At 38.6% G+C, this 18,506-nt stretch overlaps 2 protein-coding genes across 3 annotated transcripts; both read right to left on the bottom strand.

Annotated features, from left to right (window-relative positions):
* Positions 1 to 517: 517 nt before the first annotated feature.
* On the bottom strand, positions 518 to 2,846 carry LOC122070274. Its single transcript, XM_042634399.1, has 3 exons — positions 1,783 to 2,846; positions 901 to 1,216; positions 518 to 808 (listed from the first exon to the last, which is right to left on the bottom strand). Exons 1-3 carry the CDS (start codon positions 2,698 to 2,700, stop codon positions 672 to 674), a joined length of 1,371 nt encoding a protein of 456 aa, XP_042490333.1. The 5' UTR covers positions 2,701 to 2,846; the 3' UTR covers positions 518 to 671.
* A 9,126-nt stretch (positions 2,847 to 11,972) lies between these two features.
* LOC122070267 (preprotein translocase subunit SECE1) lies at positions 11,973 to 14,349 on the bottom strand. 2 transcript variants are annotated; one of them, XM_042634389.1, is made up of 2 exons: positions 14,071 to 14,349; positions 11,973 to 12,754 (listed from the first exon to the last, which is right to left on the bottom strand). In XM_042634389.1, the coding sequence occupies exon 2, from the start codon at positions 12,747 to 12,749 to the stop codon at positions 12,225 to 12,227; it is 525 nt and encodes a 174-aa protein (XP_042490323.1). In that variant the 5' UTR covers positions 12,750 to 12,754; positions 14,071 to 14,349; the 3' UTR covers positions 11,973 to 12,224. The 2 variants fall into 2 exon arrangements, with proteins under 2 accessions (XP_042490323.1, XP_042490322.1); XM_042634388.1 differs by having other exon boundaries at positions 11,973 to 12,751; positions 14,071 to 14,347.
* Between the last annotated feature and the right edge of the window lie 4,157 nt (positions 14,350 to 18,506).

Here is an 18,506-nt window from a genome sequence, read left to right as displayed (position 1 = left end):
TAAGCACATAAAACAATCATAATTTAACCACATGAAATAATAGAAAATGAATCTGCCCAGAAAAAAAAAAAAAAAAAAACTCACCCATCCCCTCACCAAATAAAAAGGTGATTGGATCAGCCATTAGGTAAAGTGGAACTAATACTGATCATACCAAAAGGTGATTAGATCAGTCACAATAAATAGGGTTGCAAGCCTTCGGTTATTTGGTTTTCAATTAGTTAGATTAACTAATTGCGTCATTTGTGTTTCAAATGACATGTGGCAATAGGGGAATACACCGGACTTGGATGCTCTAAAGTACACCCAGTGCGTCAATACACATTGGATGATTGGAAACATCTGGACATGACCCCTGGCTGTTGGATGTGTGTAGTGGATGCACTTTAGAGGATCTGCTTGATGATGATATTGTACATAAGAGAGCAATGTGGTCATTTCGTGTGTGTGAGAAAGGGGTTCATGCTAGCGTAGCTGCTCCGGAAACTCGAGAGGAAATTACAGATGGAAGTGGAAATTAATATGAATCTTTGAACAATTAATCTAATTAAGAAAATGGAATTGGATCTAAGATATGTTACAAGATGAACGGAACAAGGACCCAAAAACCCCAGAAATACTTCCTTTCTCCCATGTTCTTTAAAGGGGACCTGGTCTGTAAATATACTTGATCAAGAAAGAACAGCCACCTTGCTCAAGATCCATAACACGAGAGAAAATTCGAAAGCAAAGAGCGTATGAAGCAATCCACGATCGAGCGCAAATCCGAACAATGTGATTCCCCCATTGTTGTGTTGCAAATATGTTACTGCATCCATGGTTGAGTTATTAAGAACTACACCACAAAGAAAGGTGGGATAAACATAACTTATGTTAATGCATTGTTAAATTGCTACTCACCTAAAGTTTGCCTGGTTTGGAAGGATGTTGTGTCCTGTGATGAGAATGAGATGTGAACCTCAGACTCAGAATCACTTGAGCATTTTGAGGCCAGCGGCGATGGTGGTGGCGGTGACGGTGACGGTGGCGGTGGGTCAGCACCATTGGCTACCGGAAGTATGTCTTTCCATGTAGTGTTTGATCCAGTAGCAGAGGCACAAGTTACCAACATATGCCATCTTGTGGCAATGCATACAATCCCTTGAGCTCTATGGGTGATTCTTGCAGCCCCCAGTAGGCATAAGAAGAAACCACTTAGCTCAACAACTGAGCACACCTAGAACATCATTTGAACAAAATCACATAAATTATAATGCTGAAATCTTCAAAAATAAATAAAAAATAAATAAATAAATAAATAAATAAAGAATTAATAGATAGCATTGTTTTTTTGAGTATCAAATCATGTAATTTAGTTTCCAATTTATTCTTATGTAGCAGGTGACTCTTTAGCTAGGAAAGCCGTGTCTGTTTCAAGTAAGTTGATTTTGCCTAGCTACTTAAGCCGTGTCTGTTTCAAGCAAATCGATTTTGCCTAGCTATTTCCACTCCATGGTGGACAAAAATATGTAATTCAGCAAGATAAAAGTTTATTTACCCAAAAAAATAATAATAAATTCGTGGAAGTAATACCCTAATGGCTAATTGATGCAAATGTTTAACAATTGCTATTGAAATCAATACCCATAACTTCTCACTACTATAGAGGGTAAAGCATCTAGGGTGAGAGTTTTGAGAATCCAAAACCTATTGTTTAGGTTTAATCAATCCCAATCCCAATCCCAATTCCCAACTTAAACTTTGGAGAGGGGAAAGTTGATGCTTTGCTTCTTGGTTACTTACCAAAACATCTCCTGAATTGATGAAACTCTTCCCTGATTTTGATTCCAAAACCAGCATCAAGGCTCCCAATTGACTAACAGAGATAACAACCAAGCAACCAATGATAAAATATCGGTATCTATGACTTGTAACCGATAACTGCTTTCTTATCCTCATATGCTCCTGGAATATAACTCCAGCATCTGATCCACTCCCCTCCAAGAGCTTGTAAAGCCCTTCAAATCTCAGTATCTGAAGCTCACAGGTGAGTCTGAAAAGCACACATACCAACAAGAACACACCAGTCCGGTACACCCAAGAAGCCAAAACCGCTATAAACATGATCGAATTGGACGGCATGGACGCTGTTACATACGGTATCGATACTTTTACGGTCGAAAAAAATACGATTTTATGTACAAATTCGACGAAAAATGAAGGAAGCAAGATGATTGCGAGGTGCCGGAAGGCCTTGTCAAGCTCCCTTGTGTAACCACGTCGAACAAAGGGAGAATCATCTTGAAGCGCATCAAGGAATAGTAGTTGTCTAAGGCCATATCGGCGGAAAAATGAGGAGAGGGTAAAGAAACCAATAGCGGCGAGGCCGGATTCTGGCAATTGTACTAGTTTATTGAAGGAGATTAGGTCATTAGTAGGAGAAGATGCTGGTACTTTTAGGGTGAGAGAGCTCACAATGGGGATGATAACGGCCAGAATAAAGAAGATGACATAGGAGATGAACTTGCCTGTAGTGGTTGAGTGATCAAGTGCGCACCACTTGAGGCTTATTTGAAATTTACGTAGCTCGTCATGGGCAGTTGTTTTGGATTGGGGATAGGACGGCCGTAGGAGCAATGGAACAGTGGCCGGAGTTGGCCCGTAGTCGAAGTCGATGTGGGTGGCTGCACCAGAATCGGTGGAGGAATTGGTGGGTTCCATGGTTGTGGCCTCAAGGGGGAGTGAATCTAGAGGAGTTGATGCCTGGAATTCATAATTTTGTACTCCAAGGAACGGTGAGAGGGGAGAGGTCAACTAGTCTCTTTATGTAAGGAAAAAGACTTGGGAAGAAGATTGCGTGGGAGGTAGTCCCTAACCCTCTCTCACTCTTCTCTTCCATTCATATAAAAGAATCTATAGAAGAGGAAGCTCGGAATTTTCATGCAAACACTCTTCTATAATTATTATTCCTTCCACGTCCCAAACACATTTGAGTTGACCTACAATATTTTGAGTCCTTTTCAACTGCACGCTTGCATCTAGGCTCAGTGTTCGACACATGTCCTTCCATTGCCGGATCAGGTTTCTCTTTAATTCACTCAACACGTATTGGATGGCTGGGATGACCTAAGCACACACTCTTAAGTTTTCCCAACCGTCCGATATGTGATGGGCAGGTTGGGGGGTTGAAGAGGATCCTAATACTTTAAAACCACCCACCCTTGTTAAATCCAAAAAAACCCACCCTTGTTTTTGCCAACGGGTGCCTCCTCATTAGCCCACATACTAACACTGGAATGAGGGAGTCATCTTTTTTCTTTACCCAGTGTAGAAATAAATGCTCCATGGTCGTGCTGCCCCTATACCCAAACATACAGGATGGTAAAATGACACTTCCACTCCTGAGAATCTCAAAAAAAACCCATCCTTGTGTGTCCCTCATTGATCCCCAAGCTATGATAGGGCCGCAAAGCAAGGGAGCATTTTTTTCCCCTTGAGCGGCTGAAGCACAAGTTGGATCCTCTGCAGACCGAGGACTGGTCTGGTTTGGTTTTCAAAATTAAAATTCTTCCTCCATTAATCAACTATGTCAGAGAAATCGATAAATCCCAATTATAACTTCCATTGTTGTCTAAATATTTGACAAATATTAATAAAGAATCAGAAAGTACCGAAAGCTTAGTAAGCTGAAAAGTTGGTTGAAAAGTAAAGCATAACCTTGTTGCGTCCCGTGTGAGTCGTGACCTCTCTACCTCCTTCAATGAAAAGAAGAATAAAGGCCCTTGGATATGATGGTGCCTTTTAAAAGCCCACCCGTGTACTCTACCTTGGGTTCCACTTCCACATAGCTAAGATTAGTGGATCAATACCCCGGATCGAATCCGGTCATCTGAATTTCAATTCCAGGCGTGTGAATGGTGAAATCGAAATTAACCCATAAGGAAATTTCAATTTTGGTTCAGTTTGATTTTTGTATATTTTGATTTTTTGAATCGATTTATTATCGGATTGGTTTTAGTCTGAACCCGATTTGAATTTAATTTATCATACAAATAAAAATAAATAAAAACTAATTTTTATGAGTTTCAGGTTGATTTTGATTTCTTATTGATTTGGTTTCGATTTTATTCTCAATTTTGAGCTGGTTTTGAATTCGTTTAATTTCCAATGCAACTTGGTTTGGTTTCGGTGTCATAATACTTGAAATCGAAACTGAAACCAACCCGATAAGACTTCAATCCAAGTTATTTCAGTTTGATTCAGTTTTTAATTGTTCAAGCTAGGTTTTTTACACCCCTACTTAATTCTAGTTAGTTGTTAATATCAGCTGAGGATTCTTTAGGTTTTTCCCTTTTTTTTTTTTTTCTAGGCATAATGATACTTGTGACAAATGCGACCCAAGCAAGTGGACCCGTAGTGCAAAGGAGTTTAGGTCACGAGGATGGAGTTTAAAAAAGCTGGCAATATGTGTCTGAAATTCTACCAAAAAAAAGATCAAGACTAGTTGAGGGTTGCGAAACCGTTAGAATCTAGATGGATTTTGAATCTTGCCAAGGTTCAAAGGCAATTTTTTTTTTTTTTTTTTTTTTTTTTGTTCGTGTGGATGAAGAATCTCATGGATCAGAATTATTAAATAGAGGATCAAGTTTTTTGTGCCATGTTGAATGGGAATTTATTCAATGCAGGATTGATATGCAATTGGATATTGAGAGGGTATTTTGGAAAAGATTTGTGATGCTTAGAATGGTGGATGAACTGTCATCCTATAGGGATTTAGAATTCTTTTTTTTTTTTCTCTTAAATATATACCATTGAAATATTATGGAATTAGGCATATCCAAAATAACGTGGTATCCAGATCAAATTTTTATTTGTACGAAGAAAAATCCAGATCAAATTTATGTGATGTGTTATTTTATAAATTATAAATATACATTGAACACTAATATAGATATGATTTCTTTTCCTTCTATCTTCTTCTAAATGTATAATATAGTCCAAGTACAAATTCAAATCTCTTAAATATAAAAATAAATCGTATTTGAGCGACAAGGTTATATTTAAATTTAGATAACCCCGGATGAGATATTGTTGCTTGAGAGATGTTGCTACCCGCTCAACTTGGACCTACAAACCATAGGTTAGAAACTAGCCCAAAGGGTGACTCCGGGAAGAAAACTCTAATGCTTAAGTCAGTATTCAGAGGGAGTGAAGGGGGAAAAGGTAGAACTCTGAGTGTACTAAGTGTCTTACCCTAAAATTCCGTTAAGTATTTCTTATATAGTGGTTGGTGGCTCTTCTCATTGGCTGGTTGGTTGCTTTCTTTGCTGATGTAGACTTGCAAGCTATTGGTAGGCCAATCACCATCTGAATTAAGGTGGCAGATCTATAACGACTAACAATGGTGATAACAGTTAAGATATGTTTACAATTTTTTCTAATAGATAGAAATATTAAATAATTTAATCAAGGTATTCATTCTACGATAACTTTCAACTTACCTTCTATGTTTTTTGCCCTTGGTAGGCCTAAAATAATCAACTCCAATTAATATTTACGATAAACACGTATGACTAAGTTAAGCTAAAATGAATAGAAGGTTTGCTAAAAGGTAAGAAATCTAAGTATCTTAGCCTTTTCTCATCAGCAGATCCAGAAATAAAGTAAATTGATTAAAAAAAATTCTAATAAATCATTGATTCGTCTGGTATCTATAACTTTCCAATAATTGCCAATGGGATCGAGATCCTCTGCGACCAGTGGATTTCGCGAAGGTTGGCGGAGGTGATCTCGGATGCTGACACATGTCCTGTGACACATGGACGGCTAGATCCTTCTTCCTCCAAAGCCGACGAACTCTCTCCTTTGATCGCCGCTGCAACCCACATTGCTATCGACACCGCCTCTTGCATCTTCCCATCTCCCTTCCCTATTGTCTGCCCCACTCCACATCTTTCATTCTCTCTACATCTGGGTTTATTTATTATCATTGTTGAAGAATGAATATCTCTGTCTCTTAATTTGGGGTTTCCTTATCACCTGTAGTTGTAGCGCTACAGAGCTGGTGTCTGTTTTTGTCAACTATTAATTCTCAATTTGGATTCATGTAAGATAAAACGATTTGATGGTGCTTTCATTTTTGTTTCTTATTTTTGGCCTTCCTGATCTGCATGCTTTCCCCAAATGAGAGGAAGCACTTAAAGCAGCGGTGCCTACAAAAGAAAAACGATGCCCTCTGTCTGCCTTACAACAGAAGATGGGTTACCTTCAACTCTGAATTAGGGATGTCCATGTCTAGCCCTCTCGTTTAGAGATGGGGAGATGCAAGTGGCAGTGCCGCAATGAGTGGGCTGCAGCGGCAAGTGGGGGAGAAAGAGAAATGACAAAACTGAAAAAGCGACTGACAGGGCGGCGGTTCGGAAAGCTGATCAGCACCAACAACATCCTAAAGAGAGGACGAACTCCATTTCCAACACACAACACAATTTCAATAGGGTATTTTGATTTTCATTTCCTTTGTAAATTTCTGCAACTTGAGTTGGGGATTTTACTTAATTTTTCTTCTAGTTCTCCCTCTTTCCTCTCTCTTGTGTAAAGCATCTGTACGAGGAGGAGAAGAAGAAGAAGGGGTTCCCAGGTTACTTCCGGTGAGCAGAGGAGAGAGTTCATCGTCACAGAACACGTGTCAGCATCTGAGGTCACCTCCGCCAACCTCCACCAGATCCACTGGTCGCTAAGGATCTCGATACTTAGCTCCCCCTTATTTGAATTAAACTATCACATCTTAGTTTGTGTTGGTGTTACTAATGCTTTGGAAACAAAATTAGGTTGGGATTTTGGTATCGTTTTTCAAGGAAAATTCTAGGTTCTCAACGTAGGGACTTCTACATCCATAACTTTTCTAGAGACACAAGCTTTTTGCATCCTTCAAGGTCTAAGATTGGCGGCTTCCAAGGGGTGGACTATCCGTGAAGTTTGGTTCTCACGTAGAAATTTACTTCAACTTATTCCACAACCTTCTAATAGCTCATGGCCTTTTCTTTTAGTATCTATCTTTTGGAAAATATTTTCTAAATTCAACTCTATTCCTTATGTTCAATCAAACTATGATGTACTTATGGGATTTGGCTAATACTGCTAGGATAGAGACTTTATTTTCTTCTGATGGTCTAGATGTACTGGCAAATCATGTTGCTTAATATAATTTTCTTCCTCTCATTGAGAAAAAAAAAACACCTCTCACCATGCAGATTTCTGCATCCACGTCCATATACACAACCGTAACTTGGCCATGTGTGATGCGCCACCTCATTTTTGTCACATGGACTTCTTGCAACGTGTCAAAACTCACTGCGACTCCACTAAGGACTAACCATCTTAGCATGTGGATCCCATCCACCATGCCTATCATGTTAGACAAATCTTTGTGGAATTTCATCGGACGCTTAGCAAAAGTACTAAATGTATTAAACTGATTATATCTCCCTAATCTGGATTCCAGTTGCGTTAGAGAGATGACTTAACATTCTACACATCTCCAGTACATGCCCATAAGGGTGTCAATTCGATACAATACTAGCATCCGAAATGATTTTGGTATGGTACATCAGGCCAAGAGTCAATATCGAAACCTTACTGTACCGAGAAATCCTACATTTCAATATCGTTACTATACGGGCTTGGTACAATTTTTATTTGGCACAATATATGGTTTTTATTCAATTTGGTACGCTATAGTCGATGCGCTTTTGGTACTCTATTTTTGCTATTTGTTTTTCTTTTATGCAATATGTATTTGGTAATTCGATAGATACAACATTCAATATGATTTCGACATTTCGACATGGTTTTGATAATTTGGTACATACAGAACAGTTTTGTTTCAAATACTGATATCATATTGTACCAAAAAAAAGGAAATTGTGATACCAAAATTGTATCGAGACAAAATGTCATACTAAAACTGTACCGAAGGAGATTCTTCTTCGATATTGTTTGATAGCGGTACCAAATTCACACCCTTACATTCTCCACCTTATAACTTACCATTTGGCCTACCCAAATTGGCTCCAATGTAAACCATCTGCCCATTCTTAGACTGACATTTTCAACACTCCCAGTACTTCCCAGTCACTATCAGAACTTCTGCCAACTCAGGAAAGCTTCAGAATCACTGCTCTGCCAACCTTGACTGCCATGTTATAACCTACTCTGCCCAGTAGTTATCCAACACAGCTCAATCAATACTAGACCTTCCCAGATACTACCAACTCACCAGAAATCTATCAAGTCACTTGTTAACATTGCCAACACTACATTGCTTTTGCTAGTACTGCCATATAGTGCCCTCTCTGCAACTTTCCACACATCACTGTCTGCTCTGTGATCTCTCTGTGTGAGTTTGTTGATCATCAATGTGATGACAACAGTGAAAACATCAATAGCACTATAATGGCACCCTCAACTTCCATAGGACCAATAGTCTTGTAGAGAAGATGGGTCCTTGGCTGTTGACTACTTCACATTCTCTCCAAGCATAAAGGCTATCTTAGCTCAACATCCCTTGTGATCAGCCATGCAGGTACTAGAGATTGACATGATTGTACTTATTTCCCGTTCTATGTGATATACTACAGGACCGGTGTTGCATTGTTGTAAATATTTTAATCCAGTCCTAGTCAGAAACAAATCAGGACTGGGTACTTGAGTAAACTTGCTGTTTAACATTTTGATCATGTTCTGAGCCCTTTTTTTCTATATATAAAAAATAAAAGGGGTAATGGAAGGGCACTAGGGTGCATCTTCAACGCACGGGCAGGGAGGGCCAACGTGGCCTTTTTGTGCCCACCTGTGTGTGGGCATAGGCAACACCAGACAGGCAGAGTTCTTTCTTCCCCAAAAGCATTAAAGCATAAACCAGAAGAAAGTTGAGGTATCTAATGGGGAACACCTGCAGTTACCCTTTAAAGTTTCAGAATTAACAAATAGTGCCCTTGTTAATTTTAGTTCCTTCATGACTGAACTTTGGGTGGGGTTGGAGAGGGGGGGGGGGGTGTGGGAGATAGAGGTAATGAATGGGAACACCTAAAGTTAGCCCAGTAATTTTGGGAAGAGTGAAACTAATTTGATCAAATGATTCCACCATCTCAAATCTACCTTTTATGTTAGTGCCTGCTTTAAAGAGTACCCATTTACAATTAACTTTTCAAAATATAATGGAGAAATCATGCTGTATTCAGGTAGTATATGTCTTTGCAGCCTGAATATCAACAACTTCTGCACTATTTAATCATTTAACAGACAGTTTTCATTAAGCTGCAAGTATATTTTCAAGGTTTCATTACGTAACAGAAAGAATGGATTCATAATAAGAAGCCTAAATGGTCGATTAGTTCTTTTAGTATTTAGACTTGCATCAGTTCTCAAGAAAATAAGTTAGTTGCCTACAATAATACAGGCCAATATCTCTCAAAAACACGACTACACCAACTTTGCCACTCACAATCTCAAGTTATTACACCAACTAAGGACCAGTTTAATACTAAAGCTGCGTTAGGTAATCATCCTGAAAAATGTTTCTGATGTTTTTCCGTTCTATGGGAACAAAAAAAAGATTGGCATTTGGTGTCAACTTTGTGTTTTTCTGTTATTTTGGAACGAAAAGGGGTAAAAAAACGCTAGAAACGCAAAATGATAGAATGACGAAACCTTGTTCCTTCATTTCGATTTCATTCCAAATACAAAAAGTAAACAACTACAGTAATCATTCCTAAAACAGGTTCACCAAACACCATTTTTTTTTTTTTTTTAAATGGCATTTTGACATAGAAACTGAAAATTCTATTTTTGACACGAAACATCGTTTTTGAAACTGAATGCCTACCAAACGCAGCCTAAGAAACTTTTCATGCCATTTGGTGTCTGAGTCAAATCTCAAATTATTAGACTTCATTTGTCAGTTTATATGGGACTGAAGTAAGGTATTCTGATTTTTTTGTTCCATGCATCTGATGGTTATACAGCATTTACATGCTCCCTGGTTTCCCTTGTTAACAGTGATTTAAAATCAAACCATTGATATGCCATATATTTGCAGTAGAAGTTCAAATGATATGGGGTATCCTAATTTCTTCAGACTAGAATGCAAAAGCAACCAGACCTGCAAAAGTGAGGAACCTGAAGGGGCATATGATATTTCTTACTTCTAAATGGATCAAAGATGATAAGTGCTCTTCATATCATTGTTAAAATCTCATCTGCTTAGATTAGACAAGAGAATCTACTATGAAATTTTAAGTATCGACTTTCCAACCTTATTATATACTAAGAATTAGTTCTCATAATATTCTAAGAACTAGTTCTCAAAACTTCCCAAAGGATTGATGTTGATGCTGTATTAGTATCAACAAATTAATATTCCTCATTTTAGCACCTTATCAAGTAATTGGTTTTAGTGATGCTGCAGGGTCAGGAAGCATATTTGAGGCTGAGAAAACCATTAATTGTGGTAGTTAATGAGGATTTGATAGGCAATAATGAGGTTGGCTGAAGAACTTGCAAAGAGGGAACATCTACTTTGTGCTCGCCCCAAATGCTCCACCAGACTATTGCAGGCATGATACTACTCTTTTGTTCCTTACCCACCAGGAGATGCTACCCAGTTTCAAAGATCACAAACAGCTCTTTTAGAATTCCCTGATGATTAATCTATAGACTAAGTAAATGTTAAGCAGAAATATCAATATGTGGCCTTGATTTGGTATATCAGCTATTTCGTTTGAGCAGCAAATTGCATTAGTTTTGCCATCTATGATGCTGTAGTTTACTTTGACTTGAGCTTAAGAGGAGCTTACAAGATCAGAACATTTCAAAGAACAAGAGTGTCCATTGATTTTGTGGTTGGGGGAGGGGGGTTCCTGGTGGGTGAACCTGCAATATTGTTCTTCGAAAAATAAATATACTTTGGCTGTGCTTGTTTTGCCTTACAATAATTTACCGGAAAATAATTATCATTTATAGAAAGTTTTAATTTTTTCCATCATTTAATTAATTAATTAATTTTTTTTTTCAGTTGGACATTACTGAGTGAGAAAAAGAATCCAGCATATGATGACGATGGAGTCCTACATGGTAGCTAGGAGTACCAATGACCACAATAGCATCATTAGTTTATAAAACATCATATGAAATGGATGGTGTTTTCCCAACTTTTTGCATTGCATATCAGTAAAATAATTCTCCCGTCTCATGCTTATACAGTTATTTTATTGGTTTTCAACAGATACTGCAAAATAGTTTACAGCAAAATAAATGCACTTTTATTGAGAAATGACATGGGACAATGGTTTCTGAATTGGGTTCTGATTCCTTTAACTTTTGAAGTTCTCAATTCAATGAGCTTGTATCAACCACAAGTATCAGAAGGATCAGGTGTGTGGCCTAACCAATGACTGGCAACAACCCAAAAACTCATGCAGATTTAGAGGACCTCAATACAATCTCAGATTTCACATTTTACATTTTTTGTTCAGTTGATCCCCACCCTTTCCAGATTACAAATGAGGTGAACTAAAACTGATCACATCACATGGTGTAAAGAGGTATCCAAGGGTTTTCATGATAATGAAGGGGGTAAGTTAGTTTGGTTACAGAAGAAAAACCACAGCCTCGAAAGGCTTCTCTACATGGACTTTTCGAAGACACTTGACAGCTCCTTTGTTGGAACCAATTATGGGCAAAGTTTTGGCCCCATGTTAGCTATGTTGTTTACCGTGTTAAGGACTCTGCACTTGTATTCTAAGCATTGAACAAAAATTGCCTTAAGTTGAATCATCAATCAATTCTCAAACCTTCAGGTGTCCATATGAGGGAATGGATTGGGTGATGTAGATGATATATTCACAAAGTTTGAATGTCAATGGAACTACCGTGCAGCAGCAGGCAGATTTTTGGACTATTAAGAGAACCATTTTTAAGGGGCTGTCCAGGAACCATCCAGCAATTTCTGAAATACCTTTACTGCTCACATAATTGCCCAGGTGAATCAATTCCACATCCAAGTCACAAAATACCCGACGTGATTGCAAGAGGCAGGTATGATGCCCAACTATATTGACTTTTAACTAAACTTCCCCCATTTTCCCCCAATTTTTAAAGCAATAGAAAAAAGAGAAAACGGAAATAAATAAAGAAAAAAAGGGAAAATCAACATACTGACAGGTGTTTGCTAAGTTTTACTGTTATCCTCAGCTGAAAAAGTCCTGGACTCCTCTGCCGGCAAAGACCCGATCAGATAGCTCAGCCAAGATGGCATTAAGAGTGAGCAACACAATGCTTGACCCAGCGATCACACCCAACACGACACCTGTGGTCCCCACAACCTTTCCGAACGCAGGCCACTCGATTTCCCTTATCTCCTCTGCCACTCCTCTCCACAGATCTCCCCCGTTTCCCTCTTCTCTCTCCCTCCTTGCCTGCATCGCTTCCTTGATCTCTGAGGCCATTTCTGTCATTTCAGCTCCTTCACTCGGTTTAGCATCTCCTGTTCCACCGCTGCTGCTCTCCATCTCAGACACTGTGGTCTCTTGTTCCTCTTCTTTTTCGATGGCATGGATAGGACGACGAGGTCTCCTAATTCTCATGGATTTGAACTGGAGACCAAGAGAACCTTTACTAGCAAATGTCTCTCTACATAGTACCGGAAGATCTAGGTGACTCGCAGACGTGAGGCTAGATGTGGAGGAAACCACGAATCGCATGGAGAGTGCCATTTCTGCTATGGTCGGGAGAAAGAATAGTTGCTAAGTTAGGGTAAAGAAAAAAAAAATATGAAAAAATATGATACAGAAACATACGGGTATTAAACGGGCTAGATGGAAATAATACTTGTTTTTTAAATCCGACGCAAAAAAGTGCCTACGGAAATAAAGTGGTACATGTTTAATATAGTTCCTTTGTAAAAATCCAGGAACAAAAATATGGGCATATATTCACTTTGCAACAGACATGTACATCACCTAATAAACAAAATAATACAATGTAGACAATTATTTTATCAGAAGGAAGCCTCACAACTGAAATAAACACAATAAAATAGCTCAATACTTAATCCTTTATTAATATTTTTTAAAATCATAATTTTTTTCCTCTATAATAATTTTCTCTTGCTCCTTGGTGAATCTCCACTCCCCCCACCACACCCCCCCCCCCCCAAAAAAAAAAAAATCCTCAAGCTTTGGAGTTTAGGTATTTCTGTGTGTTATTAGGTGGATACATCTATAGTACATGGAGTCCCCATCCCATGTAGGTACTATTCCAAAGATAACTCCCGTCTACATTTGTCTACTAATCAGGTTGATGATATCCTTTGCATTCTTGCATTTTAGTGGGAAAGGCTTTGATCCATGTCGCATTACCATTATTAATTTTAAGAACCGGTTCCTAGTTGTTGTTGATTCAGTTCACCATATTTGCTAATTGTCATGTGAATTGCCAGCCCACCGATAGCTGATTGCAGCTGGGACTTAGTAAGGGGTGAATTTTTCTAGTGTGGCTAGGGTGTGGGAAGGTTAAATCTAGTGAACTTGTGGATGATGTATGACTCCCAGCACCTTCCACCTCTTAGCAGTGCTAGCAAGTTTATCTAGATTGGCTTAGTTTATTTGTATTTTGACTGTAAAATTTTTGCAAATGCAATTCCAAAAAAAAAAAGGATCTGGAGCTGACTAGCAGAACCAGGTTCACCAAAACAGAGAAACAGGACTTTTCAAGGAGAAAACTGATAATTCGAAGCAGAGAAGTGAGAATGGTCTGATTTTCTGGTTGAGTGATCTTCTCTAAGAGCAGAATTAAGTCCGTCAAATATCTCAGATGGCTAGATTGTGCTTGTGGCTTGTGCATTAGAATCCTAGTACCACTAGAAAGCAAGTAGCAGTACTAGAACTACAGATCAACAACTCAAACGCAGCAAAGCAAATCAAAATTTCAAAGAACAGATAATCAGGAGCTAGAATGCAGATTTGAAGAAAAATGGTGTAGTATGCTAGTTTCTAACTCAGAACAAACTAGAGACTGAGAGTCTGAGATATTTACACAAAGAAAGGCGCCGCTGCAATCTTCCGAAGAGTCAGAGACTGGAGATTTCGCTGCAGTCCACTAGGAAGGAGACGGAGAAGAGGAAGGGCACTCAATAGTCAATAGTAATATCAATAGATGAAGACTCGCCCCTGCAGCCTCGCCGTGAGGGATTTAGGGTTCCAAAGTCTAAACCCGAAACCTTCGAAGAAGAAGGGATTCTTCGGTTGCAAAACCAGAAATCGGGATTGGGGGTTTTGAATTTTGATACGTTTCTCGTGGTTTTCCTCTTAAGCTCCGTTTGGTTGCAAGAGGAATGAAAAAGAAGGGAAGTACTTTTAAAGTTTTTGTAATAAAAAGAAAGAAATAGAAATTCTCATCCTTAAAAACAGAAACTCTTGCAATCATTATCTTTTAGGTTATTTTGCATCCTCAATCTAGGAAGGCAGGTCATTTTGAGGTTCTTCCCTCCCGTGAGGGCATAAAAACCGTCTGCAACCATTAAACTGGTGTAATGAGCATCGAGTGGCTACTAGCCCCTTGGGGCGTGTGCCCATATGTTCTTAGTCATCAGATGCTCACTACATCTCACCACTCACTACAAACAATTTGAACCCTAATGGGGGCCTGGCTAGTCCGGAATCTGATCTCCTCATTTTGGAGTCCTCTCCTCTTTCCCCACCCCTAATCATCTTCACTTTTCTCCCTCCATTTTCCTTTGTTACTTTTTCCATACTTATTATTTGAGTTTTCTTTAAGTGCCCTCTAGTTTCTTTCCGTTTACTTTGCAGGTTTTGCGTTATGGGCGACATCCTACCGGACTTCCATCCAAATGACTCTAGCTCAAACGAGCACATCGACTTGGCGATGCTCAATCTGGTGATAGAATCGCCAAAACTTCCAAAGCTAGACATGTCGGCATGCAACCCCCCAATCTTTAGCTCTCAAATGGGACATGATACTGGTTGGGAAAATGTTATCCTAGAAAAGAATATCGGTTCTCAATGTTTCCAAACTCTCTATCGCCTAGAATCTATCAAGAGAAATCAAGGTACATCATATCGAAACCCCACCTATTTCTAATGCAGGCCTTAAGCAAAGCTGAAGTTCATCTCTAGCCCTGCGACGAGGACTATGGATGATCAAGAACTGTCTCTTGGCACTCCAACGGTGGAACCCCAATATTGGACCACATGATCTACGATTCACCGATTATGAGATTTAGGTACATATTTACAATATCCTGCTACATCTCTACACAAGGAAAATGGAAAAACAATTTGCAAATAAGATAGGGGTGTTCCAAAAATTAAACCTCCAAGTGAAGCTCGTGACTACAATTGCTCACTTACGATCCGCATTTCCATAAAACTCGATGTTCTAATAAGACCTGGAATGAGAATTAATGCTTGGAGTTGGGCACCTTTGGGTGGAGTTTGCCTATGCGAAACTACCGACCTTTTGCTATTTTTGTGGCCTAGTCGGACATGAGACCAAAGTTTTCCAAATAAGAAAAACCTTCGAGCAATTGGGTCCCCCGAGTTTTCCTCCTATTCCAAAGATGTCTTGCATAATTTGTTTTGAATCAACTTTTGGTGACTGGCTTTGCTTAGAGGGACCCTCTTCCCAACTCCCGATGACTATGCAAATGAGACTTCAAGCAAAAGCTATCCTGTTAGAACAAGGTGCATCATAGGTAACAACCATACCGCAAAATGAGATGCAAAAGCAAAAAAGCAAATCAACATACCAAATTCACCCTCAGTTGCTCAAGGTTTTTATGCATTTACTGTTGGATTTATGGACTTAATTAGTTATTCGGGTTGATTAAATGGGTGAGCTCTTCTAAGTTTAAAAATCCTTAATTGCTTCCACTTGATTAATGTAAATCTCCTCTTTTTTGGACGAGTTAAGAGTTTTGAATCTCTCCCTTCAAAATAGAAGCACATTGCTATCGGAGTTCCTGGATCCATAGATCCTAGCTCTCAAACTCAAGGGAGTGGGCCACCCGTTAGTTGGTTCAAAGGAGATCGTTGGGTCCCGAGCTGAACATTCCTTTTGCTGGTTCCTATGCCCCACCTCCTGCCTGATCCAATGCGCAACATTAGGCGATTTTATGGGCCCGAAAGCAGCAACATTTATTCCACGTCAATAATAATAATTTTTTCAATAGGGCGTAAGGATATTTCCAATGGGTATACTGGAATAATTGGATGGTGGGTTGAAGTAATACCTCGATATTCCCTAATGAAGGGCAGTGGATCCCATGTTGACGATCTCTTTTATTCACAATGCGAAACCACCTATCTAACACACTTATACATAATCCGTTGGACATCAATCATTGGTTTACCAAAACATATTGTACAACACTGCAACAAATAGGATCTCTCAGGTTTAAGGTCAAATGACAGGTATGAATCTCGTCCTTATACAATTGACAGTAATACATGTGAGATTCTTACTAGATTCTTTTCTATACACACATGATATGTGTACTTACACTTATGTACCAGAATCACATCCTTACTAACATATAATGTACAACCATATGAATAAGATGTTCGATCCTATCCTTAACCGAGAACAATTTTGGGTGAAAACCCATGGAACAACTTACAAGCCCAATAAATAAATGTCATACATAAATTTTAATGAATAGATTTATTAACAATTTGGTTTGATGGACATACATATCCAGCAATCTCCCACTTGTACATCAAAGTCAATCTTCCATACACTTTACACTCATATATTCCACATGTCTAAAAAATACATTAAGTGCTAAGCATTTAGTCATAAGATTAGACACATTATTTACTGAGTCAACCTTAATGACAACTACATCACCTTAATTAATGATATCCCTAGGCTCTTTTGATTGAGCTATTGCCCCCTTGTTGTCACAATACAATGGAATGAGATCCTTAACAAGCTCGGGGATAACTTTGACATCGCTTAAGAATTTCTTTAACCAAACTACTTCTTTGGCTGCATCACTAGCTGCTATGTATTCAGCCTCAGTTGTAGAATCGACTATAGACTTTTGCTTTGCAATCCTCCGAATAATGTCTCCACCATTCATAGTGAAAATCATTCCTGACTTGGATTTTCTATTATCTTTGTCGGTCTGAAAATTGGAATCCATGTACCTCATGACTGATAACTGATATGACCCATAAACCAATAAATGATCCTTAGTATTTCTCAAATAATTGAGGATATCTTTTACAGCAGTCTAATGCTCACGACTAGGATTGGACTAATATTGGCTCACAATCCCTACAAAATAGCAAATGTCTGGCCTAATACACAATATGGCATACATGAGACTTCCCCCTGCCGAAGCATAAGGAATTCTCTTCATCTCCTTATTATCTTCTTAAGATTGAGGGCATTGGGATTTGGAGAGGCTTACTCCATGCCAAAAATGAACGTTTCCTCTCTTGGAGTTCTTCATATTAAATTTGGTCAAAACTTTGTCTATATATGTGGATTGTGATAAACCTAACATCTTTCTCTTCTGATCCCTTACAAGCTTAATCCAAAGAATGTAATTGGCTTTACCTAAATCTTTCACAGAGAATGTAGTGGATAACCACTTTTTCACTATTGAAATCATATCCACATCGTTGCTTATAAGTAGTATGCCATCGACATACAATATTAAGAAACAAACTGGGCTCTCACTAAATTTCTTGTAAACACATGGTTCGTCCACATATTGTATAAAGCCAAACGTTTTAATTATTTGATCAAAGTGAATGTTCCAACTTCTAGAAGCTTGCTTGAGACCATATATGGATATTTGTAACTTGCACACTTTGTTCTCATCAACATTTGATGTGAAACCCTCTAGCTGATGCATGTAGATATCTTCATCAAGAAATCTATTAAGAAACGTAGTTTGTAATCCATCTGTTAGATTTCATAATCAAAGTAAGCTGCGATGGCTAATAAAATTCTAATAGATTTCATCATCACTACTGGAGAAAAGGTTTTCTCATGATCAACACCCTTTTGTTGGGTGTATCCTTTAGCTACCGGTCTTGCTTCGAATCTTTCAACACTTTCATCTGCGCCTCTTTTCCTCTTAAAGGTCCACTTACATTCAATGGGCTTAACGACTTGTGTGGCAGATCTGTAAGAGTCTAGACTTTGTTTGAGTGCATTGAATCGATTTGACAGTGCATAGCTTATTTATTCACATCAACATCTTTAAGTGCATTTGGATAAGTGTATGGATCATCATTTGTTTTAGTGGAGACCATATGGAACTCTTCCACAACCTTATCTTCTTCAGTAAGAAGAGTAAACCAATCAAGTGGCATTATATACCTCCCACTACATTGAGGCTCTTGAGTGCTAGCATGTATGTGGTTTATATCAACTGGTTTGACTACAAGTGCACATGGCACAAGCACAAACAACTCTTCTTCTATAACAATTGGTTC

Source organism: Macadamia integrifolia, unplaced genomic scaffold (assembly GCF_013358625.1).
Source record: "Macadamia integrifolia cultivar HAES 741 unplaced genomic scaffold, SCU_Mint_v3 scaffold869, whole genome shotgun sequence".
Taxonomy (NCBI): domain Eukaryota; kingdom Viridiplantae; phylum Streptophyta; class Magnoliopsida; order Proteales; family Proteaceae; genus Macadamia; species Macadamia integrifolia.
The sequence above is the reverse complement of the archived record's forward strand: the minus strand, read 5'-3'. Positions and strand labels throughout refer to the sequence as shown.